At 38.2% G+C, this 24,208-nt stretch overlaps 1 protein-coding gene across 1 annotated transcript in view; it reads right to left on the bottom strand.

Annotated features, from left to right (window-relative positions):
* The window catches only part of LOC143292885 (uncharacterized), a 44,126-nt gene that overhangs the window by 13,376 nt on the left and 6,542 nt on the right, over positions 1-24,208 (bottom strand). Inside the window, exons 2-7 of the mRNA XM_076603550.1 lie at positions 16,568-16,661; positions 10,540-10,699; positions 7,168-7,313; positions 6,271-6,365; positions 5,240-5,392; positions 882-3,518 (exon numbers count right to left, since the gene is read on the bottom strand). Coding sequence (XP_076459665.1) covers positions 882-3,518; positions 5,240-5,392; positions 6,271-6,365; positions 7,168-7,313; positions 10,540-10,699; positions 16,568-16,658 — 3,282 coding nt within the window. The 5' untranslated portion in view covers positions 16,659-16,661. The remainder of the gene's footprint in view (positions 1-881; positions 3,519-5,239; positions 5,393-6,270; positions 6,366-7,167; positions 7,314-10,539; positions 10,700-16,567; positions 16,662-24,208) is intronic.

Below are 24,208 nucleotides of genomic sequence, written 5' to 3' on the forward strand. Positions count from 1 at the left end.
TAAGAGAAAAAAAATCTCTGAATGCTCACATGATTATAATAAAATTAAAAATGATATAAAAAAAACATATATATATATAAAACCATCTGTTGAACTAATTCTTACATGTTACTATGACAATACATATCATCTCCAACAGACATTTCAGTCCTTCAGCCAGCTCAAGTTAAACAAGTGCTTACCTTTGGAACCTAAGCTTACCTTCTTTTTACACAGATGTGTTTGTGTACGTGTGTGTGTGAGAGAGAGTCACAGAGAGAGAGTGTGCACACAGGTCAGTTTGTGCACATGTGCTCAAGCACCTTTGTGTGCCAATAATGGATGGCAACCAAATATAAATGTCATTAAACTAGAGAAGTGTTAAGGGAAAAATTAGCAACAATGGTAACAATGCTTTGCTGCCGACTGAAAAGTGAAAAACATCAGCTCTATTTATGTCGCATGCAATGACATGGGAATTTTTTTTTATGTTTAGTCTGTCAATGTTAGAATCAACTTTTCTACAAAATCTGTTAAATATACACTGCAGCATAATTCATAAACTATTTGTCAGCTCATCATAAATGGAAAAAAACAAGGGGGAAGGGGGCATATTTTTCTGACCTGACCCTTTATGCTTAGAAACCTTTTTGGTCTCGGGAATCAAAATGACTTAGTTAGATTTTGTCCAGATAAAAAGGGTTAATGAACACTGTTTCTCTAAATTTAAAAGTATGCTCTGTATATAAATATAAACACACACACACACACACACACACACACACACATATATATATATATATATATACACTTAAAAATAAAATCAGTAAAGATTAGGCAAAAACCCAATCAAGAAATGACAGAATGCAAAATAAGCTTTCTTCTCATTCAAATATTCTTACTGGATATTTTTTCTTCCGCCGTTTGCCTTCCAGAACTGGTAGAGGATCATCTGTTGGGTTCTTCCCCAGGCCATCAACATGAATGCTTTTTCCTGGACGGAGACCTTTTGCCAGTCGAAGCATAGCATAGTCCACAGTGGATTCTGAAATATCCATTTCTGGTATTTTGTCTTTTCGTTTTCCTTTGGATTTCTGTTTTTTTCCACCAGCTGATTTTGGCGTTCCACCAGTACCCTGTGTGAAGTTTAATGCTATATCCCCAGGGGATAAAATTTGGCTTGCATCTTTGGAACTGGCCGAATATCCAGAAGCTGATAGAGATGATCCTGAAGCAGGGGAAACATTACTGCTTTTCATGTTGGATAAGCCAGAGTCAGGAGATTCAGCAACTGCTGGAGCAATTGTGTCAATCAGTCCTTTAGCAATATTGCCATCTTCTGACTTGACGTTTACATGTTCTGACACATGTTCACCTGCTGCTGACAGCAGTTTCTGATCACAGCTTTCTCTTTTTATTGTTACATTACCTTGATTCAACACATCATGGGCATCTTTTCCAATAATACTGTTGTCTGGATTTACTGTAGTGACATCTTCCAAGTCTCTACCAGTCTCCTCTTCATCCTCTTCAGGAGAATGTTCTGTTGTGGGAGTTTCATCAAGAAACATACTTAACGGATTTTCATTATCCGTTTCCTCTAGGTCTGCAAACAGAACTTGATGACTGGCAGCAATATCCATCAAATCTCGCTCACAATTGTGTGAAAAACTTATGTGGTTGGAAGTAGCCATCAGATCTGGCTCAGAATAATGTTTCAAAATTTCCTGGTTGGCTATCAAATTTGGCTCAGAATGGAGTTTAGCACTTTCCTTCTTGGCAGAATCTTTCACAGTTGGCTCAGAATCATGTTTTAAACTTTCATTTTCTGATTCTTTCTGCTCTCTGGACTCTGTTTCACCTTGTGTGGCACTGAGTCTTATTTGTGAATCTGAAGGCAACTCCACAGATGTTTCCATGGCAGAAGTGTTTTCACTTTTGTCCTCAAAACACGTCACTGTAAATGTTGTTCCCTCTGGCCTATTAAGCATTCCACTATCACTCGGTTCAACTCCAGCAATTTTCTGAGAGTACACAGATGAAATATAGGATGAATGAAGCCTTGGGTCCCTCCTTGCTGGTTTAGGACTTTTTGTTGGTTTTGAGCATGAAACTAGGTTTTCAGAAGAATTATAGTCTGCTTTAGTCCTGTGTGCTTCAGACTTTTGTTCACTGAAGTATGCCACAGTATCTTTGGCTGGGATGCAGGAATCAGCATCAGCCAATGTAAAAGGTGTTTTGTTTTGTTCTATCATTTCTGGTGGGTGATAATTACAACCCTGAAATTCTTCCCTCTGAAAGCCAAAGGACTGCTTACCATGAATCATGTCATCTTTTGATGATCCTTTCACAAAGCTTTTATCACCGGATACATCAAAGCTTGCTGACTTGACTGTTGCTGTCCCTTCTGAGCCTGCCTCTGCTTCTGCTTTCTTTTTTTTTAAATAGTCTTGGTATGACAGTGTCTTCTTTTTCTTACTGCCATCCACCTGAGATGACAGCGGCCACCTATCAGTTGGCTTCTTCAGAGCAGATTTTGTTGGAATGCGATCTAAGGAGGGAACACAAGGCATTTTGTTTGTGTTACTTTCAGGTTCTTGCCCGGGTAATGCATTACCGTCACAACTCTTTTCCAAAGGAAATGTGCTTTCATTCACTGGAGTATTTGAGGGGCACACCACAGACTGGTTTTCTCTCCCAAAAAACAGCAGACGAGAGGCATATTCATTGTTGTCTCTCGTGGGATTTGACCCATTCCTTGTCAAACCCAATGTGTTACTGGGATTTGAAGTGACCTCAGGCACACTATTTCTTCGTTCCCACTGTCCACATACTGAGGTCACTACATTTTGTGCTACTGCACCAATCTGCTGCCCCACACCTGTGGTATAACCTGGCAGAAGAACTTCCTTCTCTAGGGAGCTGATGGGAAAGCCATTTCTGGACAGTCGTTGGAGTCTGGGATCTCTGTTTGCCATGGAAGAGGCAGGCATGGGGCCTTGCCCAAACTGTGCAGCTGCCGACACATCATGTTCAAGTCTACTGTCAGCAGGCAGTGGTAGGTGATTAGAATCTTTTAACTGTAGACTTTTTGCCTGAGCCACATCAGAAAGCTTGTCTGGTGAACCAGACAGCTCCTTGGCAACAGGCTGACTGCTGTCCAAGCTGTCCAGTGGAGCCCGCCATGTTCCACTGTCACTGCTAACAGAACCACCAGCCACAGCTGGCGGAGTTTCTTTAGGAGAACTGGGTATTAAAGATGGTACAGGAGGTGGAATGGCAAACCCAGAATACTCCTTTGAAGGCTGTGCAGCAGGAAGTTCAGGGCCTGCTTTCCTGCTGCTTTCAGCACTCAGTCTGCGGGCTGATGCCCAGCCAGCATTTGCTGCAGAGGTAGAAATGCTTTTCGGACCAATGGTGCCCATACCACTGTCCATCCTTGGATCACTCCTGTTGCCAAACTCCAAAAGAGCGTAGGGCAGACACTGTCGTGGGAACTCAGTTGGTACTGCATCCTCTGTGTACTCATAAAGGTACATCTGTGAACATGAAGAAATCAATATAGTGATTTTTAACCATTACAAAATATTATATATGAACAAAAGTGCAAGTAAATGTAACAGTTCATCTTGCTTTACAACATTTGAGAATCTTTTTTTTTTTTGTCCATCATTCACACTATTCCAGGAAAACTATCATCATGCCACCAATCCCAAAATCACCATGCACTGCCACACCAGGTCTGTCTCCCAGTGCCAGCAGTCCACAAGGAATCTATTAAGTTTGTCATGAGGTCACATGCCAAACAATATCCTGCTATGCTGCGGAGTCACAATAATGGTGTTTAGTACATTATGACCTTGGATCTTTGATCTCTAACAATGACTTTCAAAACTACTTAAGCTCTGACCTTACCCAGTCACTGATTAAAACCCCATGCTATATCATACTTTATCTCTTTCCTGCTAAGCTGTGACCTTGATTCTCCATAGGTTTTGCTCTCACCATATAAAAACATTCTATCAAGCTTGATGAAGATTGAATACAATACCTAAAAATATCTTGTTCCCACAATCATTTATTACCATCATCATTATCATTATTGTAATAATAATTATAAATATATATATATATATTACAGAGAGATAGTATACATCACACACACACACACACACACACACACAAAAGAAAATCTAATCAAAATAACTCTACCAGGGGTACACTTGATGCTGTATTGTAAGACTGTTGTTTCCTTTCAACCTTTTCTTTTTTCAGCACTGATACGGAGCATGCATTAGTTCAGCTGGTTGTCTGTACTTTAGAACTGGTATGATCAGCTGTGCTGATTAATAATAGTTAATCATCATAATAATGATGTATAAACAAGAAAACAATTACATAAAGTGATACATACATTCTGATTTTGAAACACACACACACACAAATTCCTGAAAAATATCTAAAAAAAAGAATCATTTCTAGCATTAGTGGAGCACATCATCTCCGATCGTCTTGAATAGCTTTTTTAATATAATCTTATCAAAAGCTGTCATTTATCAAGATTTATTATTAACATTTGTGTCTAGTATGTCTACAGTCTTCCCTGAACTTGAAAATATCTTAAATGTTTGTGTAGATGCAATAGTTTTTGAGTTTCAGTCATTTTAGTAACGCTACCATCAAAATTGCAGGAAAGGACATGCAGAAAATAAGCATTTTCTTCAGAATTTATGACACTGGCATTCAGCCAATAACATTAACAGCCAGCTAAAAAAAACAAAAAAACAACTAAGGTCTTCTGCGTACTTTATAGATCATATATGAAGAGTTTTGACTATGAGAATGCATTAGTGGCAATTCTGCACAGGTTCCAAAATGCCATTTTGTGAGATTGGCTAAAACTGCAGAATCTTTTGAAAATTCAAAACTCTATATCTCAAAAACATATTTGAGATATTGCTTTGAACTCTGGTGTGGTTCTTACTTTATTGCACTCTTCATTCCTGCAAATATGAGGCTTCTGCTATGAATTTGAAAATTTGGCCAGACCTACCTACTTTAAGTAAAGTTCGCACATATACACAAGCTGAAACAGTAAGAGGGGCAAAGCCTTCACAGAGTCAAGTGATACCTACTATGTGAACCTGCCACAAAAACATCTGTGGAAAAGAAATAGTAGTATTAAGTTAAGCAAACAGGCAATCAATCCAAAAACAATCTGGTTTTAAAAAATATTTTAAAAAGAAGAAGAAAAACACACCTGTGATTTGCTGAATATTGTGTAAACTGATTCACCACTGTGAGGTGCTGACTGACTGACATGGCAGTCAAAGTTTGGTGTCGGCTCTTTCATGCCAGTCGTCACAGAACCCATTTCTGTCAAAGGTATTGGTTTCGCTCGACCTTGAAGAACCTAGCATCCAGGGCAAAAAGTCAAAGCTTTGTCAAAAAAGTAATGAAAGGAACATAACTTGATTTGTTCATAAAAAAAGAAAAAATTCAGAACTGGAGGTCGCAAATGCTGACCTTACCAACAAGCCCCACCACCCCCAGCATTTTCACACCCCTACATATGCACACTCCCACACACAGTGCTAGTTCAGGACAGTAAATACATGAGGCACCAATATACATTTGCTCTCTCTGTGTTTTCCTCTCTCTTGTTTGTGTGTGTGTGTGAGTGTGTGAGCATATGTGTGCGCATGTGTGTAAATGAGTTTCGTTTTTTCCATTTTTGGTGTGTGTCTGTGTGTATATGTGTGAATGCTGATGTATGATTCCCTTTAATGAACACATGTCAGTGATCCTGTCAACATTCAATTTCATTTTCAATTTTTACTCAAATTTACCCTATGTCTGACATGCACCATCAAGTTTGCTGAGCAGCCACTAAATCTGTGAATCCACAGTTTGAATCCTGCCAAAACTATACTGTTATCACAATTATCATTACAAGATCTCTTTGAAATATAGTGTTTATCGACTATGTGCACATGAAAATGCTGGCAATGTGTTGTGGACTGAAATATTTGTGATGAAGGGGTCCCCAAAACTTTTCAAGCCATCAGCCATTGTAGCCTCCTTCACAGATGTCTGCTCTTCAGTCTGGAAGAGTGAACAAGAGCTACAAACTGCATCAGTAGCAAAGGTTTTGCTGCTATAGTTTAGAATGTTCCCTGGACCAGTCTTGTGGGCATCAAACCTGTGCCACCACAATGTACTCAGCATCCATCAACTCCAACTTCTGTAATATTCTGGGCACCACTTACTGAGATAAGCAAACATGCTTACCTTGAACACCATAACAAAAGCATTCCTGGACTCCCTTTGAGATAGTAATGCTACATCAAGATACCTGAAGAGGTACACACCCTGGCTTGGATTACCTGAAACCCAGAGACAAACCTGTGAAATCATTAACTGTGGATAACTTGAGAAAAAGAAATAAGAATAAAAGGAAGTAGAGAAGTAAGCGAGCAGAGGAAACGATGCCAAAAAAGAAGAAAAAGAATTAAGGCAATCCAAATGAACTCACTACATGGAGAAGAAATCTAAGAGCATCACTGCAAGTGATTTTAGCAGCAGCTAGCCATGCTGCATTCACTAACAGATTCAAGAAAATGAAAGACAAGAAGGGGCATCAGACATACAGTTAAGCCAGATAAGGAAAGACAAGATTCAAGGACACAAAAAAGCAGAAGAAAAGGAATACCCCCACCCCCTTTAGCTTTATTGTTGGTGAGTAAAATCAACTTTCAAAAGTCTTCTTAACCTCTTTTTTTTTTTTTTTAACTACATGAACTACAGTGCAGATCAAGCTTAAGAAGTAGTGATTAAAATGACACGGACAATGCTTGCACAATTTCTTCAGCTGATCACACTGGCACCACTTTAAAAAAATCATATCAAAGGAAAATATACATACTGCAAATCAAGAGACCGATACAGCTCCCAAGAACAAAAATTATCAAAATGAATGTTTCAGACACAACACTATATGAGAAAGAAATCACACAATCCCCATGCACCATTCCAAAGAAAATAATAAAGAAACAAAGGAAAGCAAAACAAACATAACACATGAGAACAAACTCCATTAAAAACATACATAACTCAGAACAGCTCTAAAAATCTGGCCATACACTGACTTGTCAGACAGAAGTAGTGAACAGCTGCTGAAGGACTTACCAAGATATCCTTTCACATAAGGGTTTGCTTTAATTCCTGTTCTGGCAATCTCCACTGCCAGACCTTTGTCTCTGCAGATATAGAAACCTAAGGTTTCTTGCTGAAGACGGGCTCCACCCTGCTCCTTCATTTCTGCCCGCTTCTCCCTAACACCAAGCAAAATGCACGTGTTATTAAAAATGCATGTGTTACTGAATCAAGCATCTCACATCCTGTGGTGGTGCGTAACTTAGCTGAGCATGGGTGGCTGGTGGAGCAGGGGGGGGGGGGGGGGGTGCTGTAATTCTATGTCATAACCAGAAGTAAAAAATAATAAAAAGTTTGTGAGATTGCAACATAGGGTTTTGCAATACTCTACGCACTCTTTCATGGACAGAAACAGTTCGGCTTTTTTTCTTTCTTTATCATAAAATACCCTTTGAAACAACTGTATTCACTCTACTGTTCAAAAACACCATAACTTGGCATGAGGAAACCAAATGAAATGAAAAAAAAAAAGAGATTTTTTTTTTTTTCCAAAATCAAAACTTTTAAATCATGTAACAATAAATCTGACCCACAAATAATTAAAGTTCTTAAAAGGAAGGGGAAAATACACTATATTTTTTAATGTTCAGAATGGGAGTCATCATTTACTTAGATGAAACAGACAACTAAAGTAAATTCAGAGACATGATCAAAACACACGATCAGAAAAAAATGTATACATGCGAAACTAAGAATTCATTTCCACAGCAACAGTAACAAATCACAGATTCAATGCTCACATATTTCACTTATCACAGTTTTCATATTTGACTGGGGTTTTTTGTTGTTGTTTGCTCAGTTCTTTCTTAATAACTGTACATTCTGCCCTGTGACCCTAATTTTACACTAAAAAATCTGCTGTTTAAAAAAAAAAATAATAAAAAAAAAAGGCAATCAATTGGACAGCAACAAGACAGACATCAAACTTTTTTTCTTTTTTTTTTTTTAGACAAGTAACCTCTAAAACCACCACCGAGATGCTTATTATATTGGGTGTCCCAGAAAAAGTGAACAACTTTTTGACAAGTATTTTCTCAGTGATACAGAAACTGAATTCCTTGAAAATTTTTCACACAGTAACCTTTGGGTATCATCAACAAGTCTGCAAAATATCTAAAAGTTGGGACACAAATTATGTGAGTATTGTCAAATTCAAAACATACAAACAATCCAATATCAGAGCTGTGCAATGTGACCTTCATCATGTTCATGCCAGCTGCCAGGTGTTGGCATCTGTCAGTCAATGTCAATCTAAAAATAGCCTGTCTGGGTGTCAAGTCTATTGATTTTTTTTTTTTTTTTTTTTTTTTTTTTTTTTTGTCCTCTGTATCCAAAGTCAATTCTGTCGAAAGTTTCAGTTTGGAAGGATCAACCATGCCTTTGAGTGAAAGGTTACCATTGAAAACTGTTTCAAGGAGAAAGGCAGGTGTGGAAGAAGGATCATAAAGGAATTTCAAGGCAGGGGTGGAGTCATGTCACTGTAAATAGACTTATCACTAAAATATGCACTACACGTAAAATTGGCAGTGGGAGACCCAAGATTGCATATTCAGAGGAGAACAAGGACCATGTTGAGGAACTGATTCAATCCCAGGGACCCACAAATCTCTTTGAGAAGTTGCAACCAATTTACAAGTGAGCAAATCTTCTGTGCAAAGAATGGCAAAGAACTGGAGCTGAAGCCCTTCAAGAGGATACGGGTATCAAGGAGGGACCAAAATGTTAGAGGGAAAAGAAACTCACTGCCATAACTTGAATGACCGCTACTCGACCACTGATGTGAAAAGGATCACAGACGAGAAAGACTTAATGTAAGAGATAAGTAAAAATCGCCAAAACGATTGCGTTTCTGGGAAACAGAAATGAGAAAGTCAGCCATCTCACCTCTATCACAAGACTTCTAGATTTTCAAAAAAGATAATGGTTTCAGCTGGAGTATCCTGGAAAGGAAAAACATTCATTTTATTGACTGATAGAGCCATGGTTAACAGTGAAAGCTACATTCACTGATTCAGTTATTGGATGACAATCTTCTCCCTGATTGTAGGCAGGCGTCTTTATCCTAGAAACAATTACATGCTTCAGCAAGATGGGGCTCCTTCACACACACGTAGGGTAACCCAGGCCCATGTGGAGAAGCTACACCAGAATTCATTAAGAAGGATGAATGGCCTCCACAAAGTCCTGACTGTAACCCAATGGATTATGCCATATTGGACTCTCTGAAGGAGAAAGTTTACCGGGGAGTGAGAGACAAATTGACTGAGCAGGCATTAAAGGACAGGATAATTATGTCATGGGAGGAGATATTGGTGGAATATGTACAAGCACTTCGTTTAGTCATAGTCATGGAGGAAGATGAGGCCAAACTGAGCATAAACTGAAATAAGTGAGTTTTCCTCTGAAATTGGAGTTTTTGACATGCTGTTTTGAATTGGACTCGCATAATTTGCATCCAAACTTTTAGATATTTTTCAGACTTGTTGATTATACCCTAAGGTTACTGTGTGAAAATTTTCAATGAATTCGGTTTCTCTATCACTGAGAAAATACTTGTCAAAAAGCGGTTCACTTTTTTGGGGACACCCGATATATCCACCAATTTTTTCTCTTCCTCACGACACAGACATGAAATCAACATTTCTTAGACAGTATTCTCTCCCTTTCCTATACCCTATTTCTCTGGATGCTAGTTTTATTTGAGCGAGTGTGTGTGTTTGTTTTGTTGCTGTTTGTTTTTGCTGCATCTGTGCAGTTCTTTAAGCCATGAGGCCCCACACTTGACACTCAGCATGGCTGCCAGCTTACTTAATGATGTTCACTTGTCTGATCTAATTCAACATTTGCAGTCTTGGACAGTGATTTATACTGGCATGAGTGTGACCGAGGTGTGACAGCATCAAACCAACAATGTTAATGCTTTACAGCTATGTGACATCAGATACTTTCATTCTGATATTAATTAGTCAACATTTTCTTCTATTCTGATCATGAAGTTTAAAAATATCAGCCTGAAATGGATACAGTTTATATGTTTTTGTTATGTTGTGTCAATTTCTTTTATAAATCCAAGACAGAAATTGGAAGTCATTTCTGTTACCACCTCAAAACTGCAGCAAAACATAATCCAATGAGTATGACTGCTTCAACATGTTTGTTTTTTTTCTTTCTCAATAACTTCTGATACTGCTACTCACACAAACTATTTATATACAGTAATGAAAGAACGATTCATTGAATATGTAAACAAAACACTGACAGCAACAGTTGAAAAGACAGTAAAATAATGTTCATTTTGTGGGAACTAACTGCATCGGTGCACAGAAATGTTTACCACAGACTTACCTGTATCGAGTCTCCACAATGGAAGCAGGGCTGATCATGTGAACAGCATTCAGCTTCCATTGTTTCCTGATTTTCTGATCTGGATCTAAACATGTGCGATCAATTTCTCTGATCAGGCCCAGCGATTCTCGGTCTGTCGTCGATACATAGTTGAGTACAGCTGTTAAAAATGGAAAAAAGAAAGAAAAAATTCACAAGGAGACTGCAAATCACCTTTCAACAGGGCATTCTTCATTAAACACTCTTATGGCCTTGACCTTTAACCTTCGCTGGCTATCGTGGGTCGTACACGACCCAGAAGGGTACAAAAATGCAAATATCTCAGCCAATTCTTAATATTTTTCTACAAAATTTCAGAAATGCTTCCTACACCTAAAAGGCCAACTTTTGCCAAAAAATGAAAAACTTCATTCATTAGTTAATGAGTAATTAAAGGTGGCGTTTTAACTACACATGGACGCTTGTGTGGGTCGTGTATGACCCATGCTTTTTAAAGAGGAAAAAATGTGGTCACCTCTTGAAAGCTCATGTGGGTCATGCACAACCCATACCTTTTTAATAGTGATTTCAGAAGGTTTAATTTGCAATTAGTGAAGGAAAATAAAGAAGTTTTACTTTCAATAGCCCCCCCACCCCCTCTCCCGTCCCTTTTGCATGTCTTCAGCTATAACTCCCTTCCATCCCTTTTTCTAACAGCATGTACCTGTGTGACTGAATCTTTGATTGTGCGTGTATAGGATGCTATGAGTCATCTCTCTCTCTCGCTGTCTCAGTCTCTCTCTCTGTCTCAGTATATCTGTGTGTGCATAAGTAGGGTTTGTATGTATATGCTTGTGGTGTTATGCGTTTGTGTGTGTGATCAGTTGTGTGTGTGAGTGTGTGTGAATGCATGAGCATGTGTTTCTTCTGAGTGTATGTGTTTGTGCGAGTCTGTGTGTGAGTGTGCGAGCGCATGTGTGTGTAATCAGTTGTTACGTTTTCCTTTTCTATATTTTGTTGTAAGCTTTGGAGGAATATACAGGTTTTTGTCTCTTTACAAAGTATGGGTCATGCACGACCCACACAAGCTTTGGAGGAATATACAGGTTTTTGTCTCTTGAAAGGTGCGGGTCGTGGACGACCCACATGAGCTTCCGTGTGTAGTCAAAAGCGACAGCCAGCGAAGGTTAACCTCTAATGTTGACTTTCAGAAGGATTTATGTGCTGGCAATAACCCACCAATGTACAAATTTGTATGAAATTAGGATGAAAAACCCAGGTCTATCACACTTTTTCTGGTTCCAAATGTGCATGCTGTGACCTTGAATACTGAAGCCTGACCTTGATTTCCTGTCCAGTTTGAATCTCATCATCACAAGTCATTGTATCCAGTTTAACTCTCTCCATACGAACGGCGAAAGAGACGACGTTAACAGCGTTTCACCCCAATTACCATCATCAAAATATTGCAAGCGGAAGGCTCTTATACTAAAGAGGTGAATGTTGACAAAGAATACCACAATTCTGACGACGGAAGCTAAAGGTTGGGTCATTCAGACACCCACTGGACATCCGAGGGGGTCTGTATAGAGGAGGAGAGAAGACTGGCCGTACTGAGTGAGTTAATGAAAACTGGATACTAGACCTTGGAAGTCTCTCATACCTACAACCTTTTTATATCAATATGTCACACAGAAATCTTGACCACTGAACTTGAATTTTTTGTAGAGATGCTCTCAAAATGATCGGTCAAAAATACAATACCAAGTTTGATGAAAATTGTAAATAAGATATGAGATTCACTGTGACTGTGCCTGCAAGATTTTTCCATTTTATCAAGTAAAGACTTTGAGCTTTTAATTTTCACATTGCTTTCCAAAAAAGAGACAAGAATGATCATATTTATAACTACCATTCTGCTTAGTTTTGTACCTATATCATTTGCAATGGCTGAGAAAATTCTTATATTAAAGCTTACAAGGCACACACACACACACGCACACATACTCACACACACAGAACATTTTATCTACACCAAATTGTTAGCACACCTGTGGAAAAAAAAAACTGTGCTTTAAAGTTCTTTTTTCTTTGGGGGGATGGTGGTGTGTAATATCAGAATGTTGTGGGCAGTTTAGAGCTAAGCAAGACAAAATGGTTTCCTTTATTCATTTCAAAACAAAAATTAATTTATCAGGATAAGATATTTGATCTGCCATCTCTGAAATGCTGTGATGATTAATAACAGGTAGCTTGTGGCTTTAATTAAAATGCACTAAAAAATACTGTTATCTGCCACTAATCTGTGTGCATGCAAGGGAAATACAGATTTACCTGAGAAGCAAACTATGCTCTCCAAAATTCATCCAATTCATTTGGGTCAAAACCAACACTGATAACACATAAACACACTAACTCAAACATACAGGCCATGCACAAAAAGACATATAAAGGGCATGTTGTACAATTAAATGAATGGATGACATGGTAGTTAGTCACATAAAACATTTAATGCACACAACTGTTGGTAAATCTGTCCACTCCTTTGATGCATGCATGCTTCCAGTTTAATTTTCAGAGCCGTCATTTTTGTTCAGTTCAGTTTCCCTCTTTCCCACCAAAGTTGTAAGTCTCAAATTTTGTATCTGCTTGTGGTGTTGTGTGCCATATGTGTGTTGCCAGGAAAATAGAAGAAATGTAATCAGGTATACTCAGATTTGACATCAACAAGTTTATAAAGGCAAAATGTCAAATTCATGTGATGATTAGATCTATGTGAGTGTATATATGAATTATCTTCCGGACATGCATAATTGCATGCATATTTGCAACATATATTTTGTGGATATATTTACAAGCTAGCAACTGTGGCAATGCTTTGGCACTAAACAAAGTATAAAAACAATCGCTTCAGGACACTTTCTTTATGACTGGTTGTGACACTGAGATGGTATGACTGATTCAGACTTCAACTCAGCAAGCACTTGAGACAGCTTTGTTTGAGTGTATTCATGAAACCATTTAACAGAACTGAGGTGTTTTATCTATCATCTGTGAAACCACTTTGATGGCAGTGCTTCACCACAAAGCCAAAAAGATTTGTGGCTTAAACTGAAAAGCTATGATATTCTACAAAATGATGTAAATTGGTGTGCATACAAAAGAGAACAAAAAATTAAAGGTGCACTACCAATTCCACTTATGTGGACCAAAAAAGTGTCCAACCCATGAATGGTAACACAAAACACCTTTTTGTCCACTTCAGTGATTTTCAGGAAAATATATTTTGCTTATGCACCAAGTCTAATACACACTCTGTAGGTTCTAATCATATATTTCTGACACCGCAATTCTGGATTTTTTTTTTTAAATACAGCTTCCTGTTTTCCAATCTACAGGCTGTCATTTTCATTTCAGTACACTTTTTTTTTTTAATTTGAACTTGACCATATTTGTGGCCTTAAAATTCTTTTTCATTTTCTTCTTCATTCACACATCCACACACTGGAGAAGGCCACTATTCCATGCGTGTTCTCCAAGGTGCCATTCAGCATAGTCTCTGTAGGGTGTTGGGTGTAGATCAGAATCTGGTCTAGGCATTGGTATGCACTGGATCACTTTTTCTCTATACAGTGATAACTGATAAGACAAGACAATAACTTTATCTCATTAAGAGAAATTACATTAGGTGCTGCAAAACATAGCACTCAACACAAAAACATTAAACAAGACAAAAATTTCACGTGATGGTCAGATCTATATGAGTGTATATATGTATGTATTTTCTGAACAAGCATAACTAATGCAAATGTGCAACATACACTTTGTGGATATATTTATAAGCTAGCAACTGTGACATTGTTATGGCACTAAACAAAGTATAAAACATCCACTTCAGGACACATTCTTTGTGACTGGTTGCGACACTGAGATGACAGGTTTGTGTGTATTCATGTGACCATTTTCTTCTTCATTCACACGTTCACACCCTAACGAAGGCCACTATTCCATGCATGTCCTCCAAGGTGCCATTCAGCATAGTCTCCATCAATGTGGGGTGTTGGATGTAGGTCAGCATATAGTCTGGACATCAGTATCATGAGTATGTACTAGACCATGTTTTTTTCCCTTTAAAATAAGACAACTGATAAAATAAGATATAAAAATATTTTTATTGTGATTATCAGATTAACCTTCACTGGCTGTCGCTTTTGACCACACACAGAAGCTCATGTGGGTCGTCCACGACCCATACCGCTGTCGCTTTTGACTACACACAGCAGCTCATGTGGGTTGTCCATGACCCATACCTTTTAGAGACAAAAACCTGTATATTCCTCCAAAGCTTGTGTGGGTCGTGCATGACCCATACTTTGTAAAGAGACAAAAACCTGTATATTCCTCCAAAGCTTATAATATAGAAAAGGAAAACATATCGTAACAACTGATTACACACACATGCGCTCGCACACACACACACACACAGACTCACACAAACACATACACTCAGAAGAAACACATGCTCACACATTCACACACACGCACATACACACACACACACACTCACACAACTGATCACACACACAAATACATAACACCTCATGCACATACATACAAACCCTACTTATGCACAGAGAGAGACAGACAGACAGAAAGAGAGAGAGACAGCGAGACAGAGAGAGAGAGATGACTCATAGCATCCTATACACGCAAAATCAAAGATATTCAGTCACACAGGTACATGCTGTTAGAGAAAGGGATGGAAGGGGGTTATAGCTGAAGACAGGCGAAAGCGACGGGGCGGGTAGTGGGAGAGTAGTGGGGTAGTGAGGCTATTGAAAGTAAAACTAATTCAGTAACTGCAAATTAAACCTTCTGAAATCACTATTAAAAAGATATGGGTCATGCATGACCCACACAAGCTTTCGAGGGGTGACCACGTTTTTTTCCTCTTTAAAAAGCATGGGTCATACACGACCCACACAAGCGTCCGTGTGTAGTTAAAACGCCACCTTTAATTACTCATTAACTAATAAATGAATTTTTTTCATTTTTTGGCAAAAGTTGGCCTTTTAGGTGTAGGAAGCATTTCTGAAATTTCGTAGAAAAATATTACGAATTGGCTGAGATATCTGTGTTTTTGTACCCTTCTGGGTCGTGTACGACCCACAATAGCCAGCGAAGGTTAAAAGATAATTATATTTGATGCGGCAAAACAAACACAGTACTCAACAAAAAAACATGATAAATAATAAACATACAAGACATTCATATAAAAGTACTGCTTATATTCACTTAATTCATTTTTAATTAATCATTATTGTAAACATGCTGGATGACACCAACATTAACACTGCACATACTATATTGCACATTACTTCTGCTCAGTCACATTTCCAGCTTGATACTATCTTCTTTTCTTTTCTTTTTTTGAGAGAGAGAGAATAGAAGTGATTTGAACAAAGTACAAACTGTTTTTAACACACTTTGCATACACTCACACACAGACTCAGAGATCTGGCTATCAAGAATTTAAAAGGTGAATTGAGTGTGTGATGTAAGTTTTCTGAGCTCTAGATTTCAATTTAAAAGTCATGTAATGTCATCCTGATGGCAGCAGGTGATAATCCTTGGCTAAACTGTTCATTTTTGCAGTCTTCTCTCCACTTTGCTGGCTCTCATGTCTCAGTGTGACATATGTCAGTCTTCTCTCCACTGGTGTGCCTCACTGGTATGCCTCAATCTATTTAGTATGCCCTCACTCTCAATCACCGTCTGCTGATATGTAACTCTTTCCGCATTATGCTCTTCGAGCACTGCCTTACTCCTTAGCCTTGTGTGCATGCACAAGCCATGTGAGTGGTCTCATTCAAGTGGGTGGGTGTGCATGTGTAAGCAAGCAGTGATCACGTAGTGTGTTTAACAGACTACAGTAACCCTGCAGGTCTGAAGCCTGCTGCATCCTGTAAGACATTCCCTGCTGGCAACTGCATGCTCTTGAAAGCATGTTAACTCAATCACCAAGAAAGGGATACAACTCCAGTATTACCTGTGCTTTTTATTTTCTTTATTTTAGGAATATTAAATCCTGCTGGTGTTGACTGTATCCCAAGGTCTTTAGGCTGCAGTTTCTTCGCCATGATCTGAAACCAAAAAATATATAATACATCAATGATTTCATACTGTTAGAAGTCTCGCCATCCATAAAGGCTATCTTGAACACAAGTCAAGCACTCACTGTGAACTGTAAGACATATAAGCTATTCTGAATGTGCCATCTATTTCACCTAATTTTTTGCCTCAGTCTGAAAAAAGTAAAAATACTTTTATCTTTTATTCTATGAATGCACAGCCAACAAACTGTAAGAATATAAAAAATAAATAAATAAAATGCTTATACATTGTGGAAAGATGAAAGTGAAGCACTGCTTTAATTTTCGAGTGCTTGTGCAAGTCACAGCTTGGTGTTCATGTTTTTGTTGTTGCTGTTTTGTCTGTTTGCTTAACTTGGTAGGGGTCAATGGGATAAAATAAAAAGATGTGTACTGTTTTATCTAAATGACTGCTAATGTGACATTTTCTGATTTCATAGTCATTACATACACATAAGAAAAGTATTACCATACAACCTAGAGAGAATCAGACTGGATCATGTTGAAAGGGATCACTTAGTGCAACCAATCAACACCATATTTAGTCGTAAAAGCTAATTTTGTCATTCAATCATATTTTCATCCAACTACACCCTCCCTCTACCACATCCCCACAAAAAAAAAAACACTGAAAAAAAAAATTTAATGCCTTCTCTAAGATCCAATCACACAATTTCATTAACACTGTGTTTGACCTTCCAGTTCCAGAGACTTCACTTATTACTGACTTACTTGTGTGAAAAGATATAATATGGATATCTGACTACAACATAAATGCTGGTATAGGATGGAAGCATACTAAGCAGATAAATGTCAATAGCTTAAGTTTACAGTCCTTTGATGACATCTGTTGAAATCAGAGTGCCATTAGTATGCAGTACATGGCTAAACATGGTTTAATCTATTTAACCCTGGAGAGTTTACAGCGTTGGCATGCTTTTAAACCATATTGATGCAGAAAAATCGCAGAAAATAGAGAAGAAAAAAAACACAGAAAATAGAAAAAGCACAGAAAATAAACTGTTTTCCCTCGAAATTGTGTATGGACACACCCAGAAATACTTCAGAAACAAGTTCCCTTTCTTTGCTGTTCAAGCATGTGTAGGAATGTAAAAAAAATTTTTCACAAGACAAATTCTGACACCAGGGCAATGCTCGGGCTCAGAGCTCAATGAGTTAATTCTCTTCTTAGGATCCTGCAATCACAATTTAACCTAATGATAGGTACTTACATCTTCATACATTCGCACACATAAAGAACATCACACTCCACTGTATTTTATTGTGTCACAAGATATTATGTGAATAACACGTCCAAATTTCAAAAATCAAGTTCAAAATGCTTTCATCGTGAATCATCATCACTGTTTTTCACAAACCCCTTAACTCACTCACAAACTAAGTATACATCAAATGAGAGACAGTCATATGCAGCAAATTTGTACCAAGAGGTAATTTATATGACTTGATCAATACAAGAATTCATTCATTCATTCAACAGAAGTGGGTGACTGACTTCACAGTTTCTGCAATTTTTGTGAAGTACCCACAGTTATAGCTTAATTGAAATAAAATTGAAAAACACTGTAATCATAACAAGCAATATTTAGAATGAGATATATAGGCATATGATATATATATATATATATATATATATATATATATATATATATATATAATCTCAATGCAAAATATTATCTCAATCCAAATCATTTTTGCACACCATCAAAATTTTTCCTTTTTTTCTTGTGTGTGTGTGTGTGTGTGTGTTAAACAGAAAATGTGCAGTGAAATGGAAATGATTCCACCCAAAGAAACCTACAGTAATCAGCATATCACTGTTTTAAAATCATAATACTGATCTTCCAAAGTTTCAATTTTTGCCTCATAACTTTCGAGCTTGGACAATATTATCATATGCAGAATTCCGTTGTTGTTTTTTTTGTTTTTGTCTTTTTGTTTTGTTTTGGGGTTTTTTTGGGGGGTCGTTGTTGTTTTTTTGTGTGTGTGTGTGTGTTTTGTTGTTGTTTTTTTGTTTTGGTTTTTTTTTTTGGGGGGGGGGGGTCAACATTCAAGCCACTGCCACCATGATATGTAAACTGCAAAAGTTGATCATCCAAATTACAAGTGCTGGAATGTGAGGGCACTGCTAGTCGGTCCTGACCACACCCGATTTCACTAATAATGTCTAGCAACTTCTATTCATATCTGTCAGACTTATAACCTTGATTCCGGAGCTCTAAGACGGTATTCCGACTTATTACATCATCACGGCAATGTCTCCACGTGACATGGAGCATCAGAAGGTCTGCGGGGATAAGTCTGGTTCCCGTTTGCGACGGAACGTGTCGAGACTCCTTCACAGAAACTGATCATGGGTTACTGCACACCCACGACGTACGGCAATGTACTGCTTTTTCACAGAAACCATGGGTGACTTTACACCCACGACGAAATTGTGAGGAGTCGCTCCTTCAAGAAAACCACTGGTGACTGCACGTCCACAACGTACGGCGAGGGGTACAGTGGTGATACCATGGCTAACACCTATGATGAACGGCGAACAGTGAAAGAATAATCAGTATGTTATTTTGGTCATTATATGGAAGGAGGTCGGCAAAGGATTGTTCATTCACAAAAAACAGTGTTGGCCGGTTAGGCCTTCAACACCGCAATATACAAGTACAAGTAGTACAAGTACACTCACGTCGTAAGGCGCACAAAATTTTGGCTACGAACGGTAAAGGTTATCGTCAATTCTATGACTTTAGTGTTCAGATAATAAATTAAAAAAATAATAAATAAATAAAAATACAAAAGTAGCAATCACATGCCGAAAATTACAAAACTTTGGAAGCGGACTACGAGGCTGGACGGCGGAGGAAGTTGTTCTAAATTGTGTCGCCAACTGTATGTTACAAAAAAAAAAAAAAAAAAAAAAGAAAGAAAGAAAGAATTCCAGTTACTATTCAGTACCTTCTTTTATACAAGCAGTGGTATCCTCCTTTCTGATCTGTCCACGTTTTTCTTCAAATGCGAACAAGATTCGGAATGTCATTTTTGTCAGTCTATAATTAAGCATCAAGTTAATGAAAACAAGAAAGCAATTCAAGTTACCTATGATCCGGCAACGAACTGGGAATGACCAATGAAAATATACTGTTGATCTTAAGGCTAACCAAAAAAAAAAAAAAAAAAAAAAAAGACTCACAATCCAGACTGAAATATGGCTTTAGGCGGAATAGTAACACCCTGTACTGAGAGGAAAGAGAGTGTTGTTTATTGTTTTGTTTTGTTTTTCTGGTGTGAAATTTTGTGTTGACTGAAAATATTTCAAGAGAAAATGAATCTGTTTAGTTTACCACTGACACACACACACATACATAATTAGTTATACACTGACACATGGACAACCAATCTGGACGATTACCTTAACTCACTTTGCACATGTGAGCAAAATACACCAGTATAAAAACACATTCAAATACTTCCATATTTGCACTAACATGCCCATCAGCAAATGCCACAAAAACACCCAAAATTGCATACTGATGCATATATAAGCAACAACTCAAATGGAAACTGGTATATCTACATAGAATCCTGCAGCCTCTGATCATTCTGGCCCTCCAGTAGATTGGCTTGGCTGCGGTCTTTGGCGCTGATGCCAAGCTGCATTGAGCCATGGCCATGCAGCGTGGAGTGAGCTGATACCATAGTCAGCATATACTCTGGACCTCAAACCCACAGAATGTTTTACAATTTGTGTGGAGGCAAAGCAAATTGCTCTCATCTTGCCCATCAAACCTCGGCAGCTGGGCTGCTTTCTTTGTTCAACAATGAGGCAATACTGCTTCAATGAATTGCCATGCAAGTGATGGCTGACATGAAGTAAACAGATGAAATTTACTTAGAAATACATATCTCAGCAAAAGAAATATATTTCCCGAACCTCAAAGCTTCCTAAATGACCTTGACAGAAGCAATGGTAAGTTAAGGTTACCATATGGATACTTTTTTTTAACTTGGGGGAAAGTTTCCACTGTATTCAATACAGCCTAAACTTTGTGTACAACCATTTTAACCACAGATGTTGCATGGTTATATATACATGGTACACTGTTTTCAGTATGTGGCCATGCAGTTTGTAGAATTGCTCCCATGTTTTTTACTGCTTCTTGTTAACGATAAGGTGTTCCATTTTCCAGGGTGGAACACCATGTACCTGCTCCTCTCAGACTCAACGAGTCTGTGGAGGTCTTGCTGTAACTGAACATGGTCCTGAGGCATTGCTACTACTTTGTACACTACCATATAATCTGCAAACAGGCATGCTTTCAATGTCAGCTTCCCAGGCAGATCACTGATGTAGATCAGAAAAAGGCAAGGGCCAAGGACTGAACCCTGTGGTACCCCTGAGAGGACATCAGTGAAGCTGGAGCTATAACTGTTGACAACTTCCCCTGTCTTCTATGGCTGAGGAAGTCTGCTACCCAACCGTTGGTTTCACCATAAATGCCACAGAAATGGAGTTTGTATGTGAGCAAACTGTGCTTGACCTTATCAAAGGCCTTCGCAAAGTCCATGATAAGAACATCTGTCTGCAGCCCCCTTCCATACTTTCCAGCAATTTTTCAACAAACTCCAAAACTGCACCTCGCAGGATCTCCCTTTTCTGAAGCCATGCTGTTGTTCACAAAGCATCCCATGTTGTTTGAGGTGATGCATGACGGTACTGATGACGATGTGCTCCATGATCTTGCAAGGTACACTGGTCAGGAACACTGCTCAATGGTTGGAGGGATTGAAATGCTTTTCTTCCTTAAAAACTGGAGTTACATTGGCTTCCATCCAATTAGATGGAACCGTCATGATGGAAATAGACAACTGGTAGACTGGTGTTAGAACTTGTGCTAATTCTGACACTGCTCTTTCAGTATGCATGGGCTGATATTGTCTGGTCTGCTGGTTTCACTGGGCTGCAGCTCTGATAACAGCTTTCTCTCACCATCCTCTGGTATGTTTATGTTACTAAGGACAGGGAAGTCTGCCAAGCAGCTTCATATGGCATTTCCAGGAAAATTCCTCTGCTGAGTGCTCTTTGTCTGCACTCAGGGCCAACTGGAAATGCCTGTTCAGAATCTCAGCTTGTGCTGAAGGTTCTGTTCTCAGGCATCAGTAAACCCGTAGCAGGGCCACTCATATATGATGACCTCTAGTGTTTCATGAAAGACCAGAAGTGTTTCTTCTTCAATATTAGCACCTGGTCTCCTGAGTCAGTAGCATTTGTGAAGATACCATCAAGGTACTCCCAGTATGCTCAGTCCATCTCAGAACTTTTCTCCTTAGTCTCTTTACTTCCTCTTTTAGCTCTTTTGAAGCACACTTGTGCATCTTCCAGAAACATCAATCTCTTCTGATCAGCCATCACAGGTCTGTGGTGATCTGGGGCTTGAACTCTCTAGTACTTGCCAACTTGTGAGGGATGAACTTCTGGACTGCATCCTAAGAGCTGACAAATTTTGACCACAAGGCCTCTGTAGTGATGTAGAATTTTCTTTTTCAACTATAAATGCTACAAAAGTCTTCAACCCTTTCCTGTTTGCTTGTTTGTAGAGATCAATTAGTATACAAACCTGTTTCTTCCTTTGGCCAAGGACCTGTACGTCCCATTACGATCTAACAGTGCAGGTAGCGTTTTGATATGTGGTATCAATTCCAGGCCGTTTGTGATTAACAAATCTAGGGTGTCACTCTTTACTAGCCATGTTGGCAATTCCACCAGCTGTTCCATGCCACAATTATTGATGATGTTCAGCATCTTTCTGGAAAGGGTTGGACTTCAACTCTGTTTTCTTTCAATCTCGTCTTTGGAAGTTGAGATCGCCCTTCTACCAGAATATGTGCACTGGTAATGGCAACAGCCTTGCTGAGTGAGCATCGGAACTTGTCTAGACTAGCTTGGTCTGAAACAGGCACAGGTATTACTTCAAACTTCAAAGGGCCACATTTTTTGCATAACATCAACAAAATAAACATTCAAGTTGCCCACAAACACTAAGAAATTTTACAAATTCAAACTCTCCAGACACTTGAAGAATGGATGAGATTACAACTGTTCTGAACACTCACTCTTTCTCAACATTTGGTGACTCCATTCTGCAGTAATCTCCACAATTCAGGGATGATTTCTTACACTTTACAGCAATTGTTCTATATGTATTGAACCCATAATCAGTCAAGAACTTGAAGACTGACAGGAAAGTAAAAAAGTTAAATTGACACTATATTCCACCAAAGTTCACAATATGCAAGCAACAATGCCTTTCTAAAAAATAATAATAATAATAATAATAAAATTTTAAAAAAACAAAAAAAAACTCATGTCATCTCCTGGCTTTGTACAAGTATTCTCCTTTTTTCTTCTTTTCCCCTCTTTTTTTTTTTTTTTTTACAATGTTCGTCTGCTCTATACTGAACTGCAAAAAAACTAACATCTAAATCAATATATCTTTTTCTGAGTTTGAAACAGCAATCATGGCTATTTTAAAGGAGAGTAAGAGAAATGTACTTAAGTTCTTTTTGCAAAACTGATTTCACGAAAAATTAGTGAGTCAAAGTGACTAACTAGCTGCCACATCGATGGGTCATTTCAAATTTGTTTGCATCTATGGCTGATGACCAACACAAAACCAAAATGCTGCATACGTTTTGTCCAGTCTCGATATCAAACCATTTGACTGCTGCCTTGCCTGCAATGTTGTTGTGTCTTGTACAAAAATCGATGCTTTTCTTTTGACTTCTGAAAATATGAAAAACTACTAGTACTATTCATGATACTGTTACATGCAATTCACAATACTTTGCATGTGACAGTCATTTCACAGAAACAACAAACACAGGATGTTGATTGCAACAGTTGCAAATATTTCACTGTTTAATTTCATCTAGTGGTGCTGAAATGGGTGTAACACTTGATTGGTTCCTGCCCACATTTCTCTTAACAAAACTTAAGTTAGACTTCATAAGTAAGCTCGTCTAACTTGCTCATTTTGTCTCGTGAAACTTGCACAGGAAGCCTAAGTCAAGTGAAATTTTAAAGACTGCAAGTGCAACTGTCCACCATTTTCACAATGAAGTACTGCACAAAATTCTGAGAAAAAGACTGGTTTGGAAAGTAGACCCTTACTAAAAGTATTTTTCAGGCACCAGGCAGTAATCTTCAATACCACTGGAATGTCATCAACTGTCTTTGACATAGAAGACCTTGTGCAATGAAGAGAAAATTATATGAAATTGTCAATGCATGCTTTTCACTGATTAGACTTTGTTCATTGCCTCAAAATGAAGTATTCAAAAAAATTTTTTTTTTAAATTAATTAAAAAAAGATCTTGGAATATGGTTACCTCAAAGTGATGAAGAACTTGGCCACAGTCGAAGACTCAAGTTCTCTTGATTTAGTTCTGATGTGTTGCAGTAAGCATCCAGATCTGACTAAACAAAGTCTTTGGTCAGGTTGAAAATCATCAAATAGCAG

The sequence above is a fragment of the Babylonia areolata genome, chromosome 18 (assembly GCF_041734735.1).
Source record: "Babylonia areolata isolate BAREFJ2019XMU chromosome 18, ASM4173473v1, whole genome shotgun sequence".
NCBI lineage: Eukaryota > Metazoa > Mollusca > Gastropoda > Neogastropoda > Buccinidae > Babylonia > Babylonia areolata.